The sequence below is a fragment of the Nicotiana attenuata genome, unplaced genomic scaffold, assembly GCF_001879085.1.
Source record: "Nicotiana attenuata strain UT unplaced genomic scaffold, NIATTr2, whole genome shotgun sequence".
Taxonomy (NCBI): domain Eukaryota; kingdom Viridiplantae; phylum Streptophyta; class Magnoliopsida; order Solanales; family Solanaceae; genus Nicotiana; species Nicotiana attenuata.
In genome coordinates this window covers 484,473-491,237 of record NW_017670625.1, presented here as the reverse complement: position 1 = coordinate 491,237, position 6,765 = coordinate 484,473, and the positions used below count along the sequence as shown (strand labels likewise).

At 37.7% G+C, this 6,765-nt stretch overlaps 1 protein-coding gene across 1 annotated transcript; it reads right to left on the bottom strand.

The window, feature by feature from the left end:
- Nucleotides 1-385: 385 nt before the first annotated feature.
- On the bottom strand, nt 386-6,765 carry LOC109241662 (auxin response factor 5). Its single transcript, XM_019408420.1, has 15 exons — nt 6,677-6,765; nt 5,754-6,130; nt 5,333-5,445; nt 4,483-4,581; nt 4,344-4,400; nt 4,064-4,216; nt 3,867-3,951; nt 3,647-3,737; nt 3,343-3,507; nt 3,128-3,250; nt 2,945-3,020; nt 2,704-2,839; nt 1,376-2,628; nt 870-1,060; nt 386-736 (listed from the first exon to the last, which is right to left on the bottom strand). Exons 2-15 carry the CDS (start codon nt 5,854-5,856, stop codon nt 598-600), a joined length of 2,784 nt encoding a protein of 927 aa, XP_019263965.1. The 5' UTR covers nt 5,857-6,130; nt 6,677-6,765; the 3' UTR covers nt 386-597.

Below are 6,765 nucleotides of genomic sequence, written 5' to 3'. Positions count from 1 at the left end.
CATAACTCCATTTGACTGAAAAACTTTTTAAAATAAGCCGATTTTGGAAACTTAACAAAACAAGTTATAATAGCCAGCCCATTTCTTTCAAATCTTTCATTAAAAGCAGTAGTTTTATAAAACTATAACTTCAATTCTTTGAAGGGAAGTTTACAACAATTGTCTTCGTGTGATCTATAGATTATGGATTCGGGCCCTCAAATCAATCATTGATGCTTGTATCGGGATAGACTGCCTACATCACACCCTCTTGCATGAATGCGGGATGCTTTGTACATCGGCTGCCCTTTTCTTTTGAGTTCTTTCCCACAGAACTTTGCCACTTCCCAAATCTTGGTTACCATTTCTCACTTATTACAACAAACACACAAAATTTGAGTGTATGTAAGAGAATACTACTCCCAAGTCCCAACTTGTAGAGGCAAAGTTTAATATGCTAAAGCTGTTTCTTACATAGTCTCACTCATAAATTACAACTCACCTAATAACAGAAACCTAGTAAATCTCATGCTCTTAAGGTTGTTACAACATTACTTTGAATGTTCCATACAGCTAGTGATCAATCACTTTGAGCTCATAGATCACTTGTTTTAAAACTCAGTTTGGAAATTCTGATGTTGAGCCATTTATGCCCTGCAGTCCGGCCGAGTTCAAGAGCTGCATTCCTTCTTCTCCCATTTGCTGCACTTCTGTAGGCGACAAGATTCTGATGCATCGAACACAACCAACAAATTCCCTGCAACGCGACCATTTCAAAGATTTTAGTTGAACATTATACAGATTTTGTTTCTCAATTATACATTGAAGACTATATATGTAGGCAGTTAATGTTTATAGTGAAGCAAAAAAGCAAGTGCAAGAGAACTTACTCCCAAGGATCATCCCCGACAAGGAGTACATCATTCTCATAATCAACGTATACCAGCTTCCATCCCGAGCCTCTCGTGTCATTCAGCAGCCCCTCAAGTCCAAACATTCTTTCAATTTCAGATCGCAGTTCATCGTAGGTTTTAAAACTGGAGACATCAATTGACCTTCCTACAGATCCAGCCTTTTGAATCTGTAAATCAGTAGATTTAGTCAGTACACATATAGAACAGTTGCAATCACAGAACTAACAGAATAGTAAATCACAAAGGTGATCATTTCATGACAAATAAAGGATATATAATAATCTGAGGAAGAACTAACAAAGATTGCATATCCAAGAACTTGTAATGAAAATGAAGAGGTAAAGAAAAGCGCATATAACTTAGAGAATGAGTTAACATCAGCACATCTATAAACTCAGAGTCTTCGCTAATAAGATTGCTATCACTTAGCTATTACTGTATTGCAAAGACATGTTTCATATCATGACATATAAACTGCTTACCTTTGTATATGTTCGCACACGTGGAGCTACTTGCTGCCATGAGCTATTCTGCAAAAGATTACTTTCATCGAAATTTACATTGCTTGACGATGCACCACCTGAGTTGTCGGCAAAATCTTGTACAGAGAAATTCTGAGAATCTGCGAGACTAGCTGATGTAATCTGAGACTGAACGTCTTGACTAGAACTGAAGTTGCCTAATAGAAAATCTGAAGGACTCTGGAAATCGGTATGTTTTAAAGTGCAGAACTCATCTAACACTGTGCTTGAAACAGAATTATCAATCACTGTGCTCCCACTGTTACTATCAAAATTAAGACAACTATATATGTCGCTTTGGTTATGGCTCTCCTCTGACAAGTCTTTAAAACCATATGAATCAGGTAAGAACTGCATGTTAGTTATGTCTTGCGTTAACAGCGGAACCTGAAGGTTTGATTGGGAAAAGCACTTCACATCATTCAACTGATGATCCCACAAATCCTGGCCTATTGGAGCTAGTCCAGGACCAATAACTGAATCAGGCAACATAAAAGAATGCTCGTGCTTCGTCAAAGTGGAGTTCGACACAGGAGATCTGAGCAATCCAGCAGTAGACTGGAAAGAGGGCAGATTCCACTCATTGTTATTGGAGCATTGAAGGATATTATTGGCACTAGCAGCCTCAATTTGACGCCATGGACTGGATTGCAATTGAGATAAGCTGTTTTGGTGGGAAGCTGTTGCATCAGCCGGAAGAATATGTGGACTTGCAGGCTTTATAGTCACTTTTTCTTCATTACACTGCCCTAGGGACTGACACTGATCTAACCTATCCACTGAAACACTAGTTTCTTTTGCAGGCTCAGAACTTATTCCTACAGTGTCGGAGCCTACTTTTTCTGGAGGTTGAGACTTTGGCTGCAGAGTTGCTTGCGGTGAAGAAATTGAGTTCACAACACAAGGTTGATTGAGGATGACTTGAGGATTTCTTTCATTTTGTACAGATGTATCTTCTACGGTACTTAGCTCAGGTTTCTGGTTGCCTGCTGCATGTATTAGATTCCTAGATTCTTGAGGTAGTGCAACCTTAATATCTTGTACTGTGGGGACACCGCATTGAAGACCTGTAACACCAGGAGGTCTTGCCAGCATCTTCATTAACTGTTCTGACCATAGGTTTGAGATTGAGGAACTTTGAAGTTCACCATATACATTTTCAGGAACACGCATAAAAGGGCGGTGCATCAAACTGTCCCACTCAGTTTGTGCTCCTGTTTCATTCAAAAGTAAAATTATCAGAGAATTTGAACAAGTCAAATGACAGAAAGCAGTATGGATCAACTTACCCAAAAAGGAAGACTGGTAAGGTCGTTTGAGGCCTGCAGTCAGAGAAGGAAATATGAAAAGACTTTCTGGTGTCTCAACTTCCCATGGACTAACTCTACTCTGCTTGTCTCCACATCCCGGTTCGTCCCACTCTGCCTGTTAAATAGAAGCCGCGTCAAATTGATAGAAGATCGTGAAGGACCAATTAGCTCACTTAGCAAAACAAGATAATTAGCTTGTGCTCAGTCAAATTTTAATCACCTGAAGACACCGCCACTTGGAACCAGGCCATCTCAGTGGATCCAAGTCACTAATGCCAACAATAGTGCCCATATATCTGGAAAAGGGGACCACAGGACTCCAAAGTTAAATGAAGTGGACAAGAAGATTGATTAGCAGAAATAATTTAGAATGTGATCTCAAGAATCCAGAAAGCAAACTTGCCTGCGTTTACCCGATTCCTCTGTTTCAAACATCATTCCAAACCTCATACCAACTGATAGTTGTGTCCCATAAACAGATTTTCTATATTTGGCCAAAGGAATAACAAACTCTGAAGGGCATGCCCTGTAGATAAGAAAGTTCCTAGTTATAACCAAAGTATACAAGCCAGTCGCAAAGCTAATAATGAAATGAAGGCTGAATAGTAATAGACAAACCTCGGATTGTAGAAAATTGTGAATGTGCTTCTATTAGCTGCAGCATGGGCAGCTGCTGCAAGTACTCCAATATGCATACTATCAGCAGACAGAACTGAAGACGGCAATGAGGTCTGCTGACGGTTAGCACGCCTCACTCCCAACATTAACTGTGACTTCTCATCTCTACAGCATTAAAATTCAAAACCAATAAGTTGTGGGCTACTAAAGGGATACTCTCTTGTTTGCATGTCGTCATGATGTTTTGGAACGTCAAATAGCTTGTGCAGGTGTAACTTCCTGTACTTCTTTTCTTTGCAATTACCTGATAAATAGAACAGAATCCCCAGCTCTAAGGCGTTTTGCTCCAACAAACATGCTCCAACCGGTTGTGAGAAGATGTCGCTTTGGCTGCCCTACATAAACAGGTGGAAAAATCATAAAATTCACAGCAAAATGAATCACACAAGACAAACAGCTTTAGATTGTTCATCGAAATAGAACAAAAGAGTAGAATATGGTAGATCCCATTTCAGCATGCTTACCGCGGTATATGTGACGGAATGTCCAAGTATTATCGTGCAAGTCACGTACAACAAGCTCTTGTGTTGGAGGTTGCATGGAGTAATCCTGAAAGAGCAAATAAATACAACACAGAAAATCCAGGGCAACTTTCTAAGTTTTTCCTTTTTTTGTGGTAAGTTGGAAAATGCAACTCATTCAACAAAAGAACGAATCTCACCAAGGGTGGAAACAGCTTTTCTGCCGCTCTTCTAGGAACTGAGAATCCACCATGTGTGCTCGTATCACTAGCAGTCAAAGTTTTGCAAAAGAACTCAGTTGGATGCTTACTAGGCTTCAGCCCAAAATCTGGAATGGGGAAGACATCTCTCTCCTGATCAAGTAACGGGTATAAGGAAAGAATTTCAAAATGGTTTCAATAGTAGAAACATTCTTCGCCTCCATCAGTACATTAGCATCTGTAGTAAATTTTAGTACAAATAATAGATTAAAAAACTTACAGAATTCACAGGTTGGAGGCTCATTTGGGCATAGATCTCATCTGTTTCTTTATCTGCCTATAGATCAAGTGGAGGACAAGCAAACAACATTATGATATTACTCCTATATATTAAGGGCATAAATCTTAAAAGCACATACATGTAGGGTAACATTGTGAACTTGGCACAACAACTGAGAAGCAAGATTTGGATAATTAGGTATCTGGGAAGTTGCTGTTCTGTTTGTGGAAACTGCCACCTGTTGCAACAAGTTAGATTTTCATTAGCTCCTCTCATAGATGTCGTTATATCATCAACAAACAAAGCACACGTCGTAGAAGGACAGAACACATAATTATTGTGCAACTAAGTTTTATAAGAGATAGAAAAGCACATTCCTAACAGGTTTGAACTCTGCAGCGGATGGGAGTCGCGGGAGACTTTTAGACCAAAATTCTACTGCAGTAGAGTTTATATAGATGCGATCACCCATCTTTCTTGGGTTTTCTAACTACAATGACACAACTCCAGGAAATAAAGATTTCAGGTTGCCTATTGTTGCTAGTTTAGAATGAAACCTTAGCAAGTCAAACAGAGAAGGGAAATTCTTAGCTATATCACAAAATTTAAAGTTTAAATTCAGCAAATATGGACTTACAACTCATTATATGATTCTCTTGAACATTCTAATACGACGACAATGAAAGGGAACTCAGGACAAAACAGTTCTCCATTGAACATTTGTTTAGTTGGATATAATAAACAAACTCATATATATGGGTGAAACATTCAAACTGGACTTGCATATAACATTCAAACAAAATGAAGCTGTTAAAGTAATATCTGCAGATATAAGGTTTAAAGAACTACAATAGAATGATTCTGTCTTACATCAATATTTAAGGACTAGAAAGTCTTACAGTTTTTGAGTTCTTGAATAAGGAAAATGCACAATTTTGTAAAGAAATGCCAATAAAATGTAACAATTAACAATAATAGGGAAAACAAACCTGTTCACTGTGCCCCTGTGGGAAGTAATACACAAGGCTTCCAACTTGAGGCAATGTTACAAGTGGGCCAGCACAAGCATGCCACAGCTCTGAATTTATTAGCTTCCTTCCTCCTATATTGTATCAAGATTCAACATTTATAAGTATATTTGTAAAATTATAACTGTTAAAGCTTGATGGTTAGTTTCAAGATTCAATTTTTATTTCTCCCTAGCCTGAGCTGAGCTCATATACTGCTCCAAAGCATTCATATTTACAAATACAACAATAAAACTAGTGTAATCTCACCGATAGGGTCTCGGGAGGATAGCGTGTAAGCCGTACTTACCACTACCTTGAAAAAGGTAAATAGGCTGTTTCCGATAGAAGTTCATATTTACAAAATGAACAAGAAAAATCAAGGATTGACAAAGAAACAAACCAGAATGATCCTGCATTTCTTTCAATAATTTCATTTCCTCAAGTAGAGTATGTGCTCCACTAACCAAACTTCCTGGCTTGTGCTTTTCTTCAACAGAACCCATAAAAACCTCTCTGTAATTTCCTTTACATCAACTCCAAAATCAAAACTAAAGAACCCATCTTTTGCATGAGCTAATAAACCAAATCAACCCCACAATTTTAGGCCAAAATTCCAATATCCACCATTCAGCAACTCAACAAGATGACATCTTTTCTTTGTCCAAATAACCAAAAACTAACATAACTGTCAACCCACTCAAAGGAAATCACATTCCACGTCAAGGGAATGAGATACTTATTATTCTTCAGAGGAATGACACATTTTCTTGGAAAAAACTGAGAGAATAAAACCAAAGAACAAAGCTGAAGAGAATCTAGTTATTATACAAGAAAACAATTTAATTGGACAGCAGAGAGAGGAGAGCATGCCCAAATAATCCAAAACCAAAGAACAAACACTGCAAAAAGAGTCTGTAATCTAAGTGGGCCTTACACTTTTCATCAACACCCCATCAAAACCAAATATCACAAAAAAAAAAAAAAGAAACAATTTTTCAAATTATAATGAAAAAAAAAAACAAAGAGGGGTCAGCTTATTTTTTCATCAAAGCACGCGTACCTAAGTATAAGGGGCCATAGCTATCAATTCCTTTGTATTTTTTTTTTCTCTCATAAAAAAGAAACCGACCTTTCAATGAAAGTAGTCATCATTTCTGATTCCACCCTTCTAAGCTTAAAAAAAATCCTTTTTTTTCCATTTTACCCTTTAAGAAAAAAGTTTCAATTTTTGTTTCTCTTTTTTCTAACTCTGTATATACTGTTTCTTGAAAGTGGAAAAGAGTGTTGCATGCTCTTATCCTGTACACATACACACACACTTACTTTTCTTCTTCTCTGTATATTTTGGTTGATTCTTTTGCAGCTTTTTGAGACTCTCTGAAAAATTTTGCAGCTAAAGAAAAAGAAAAGCA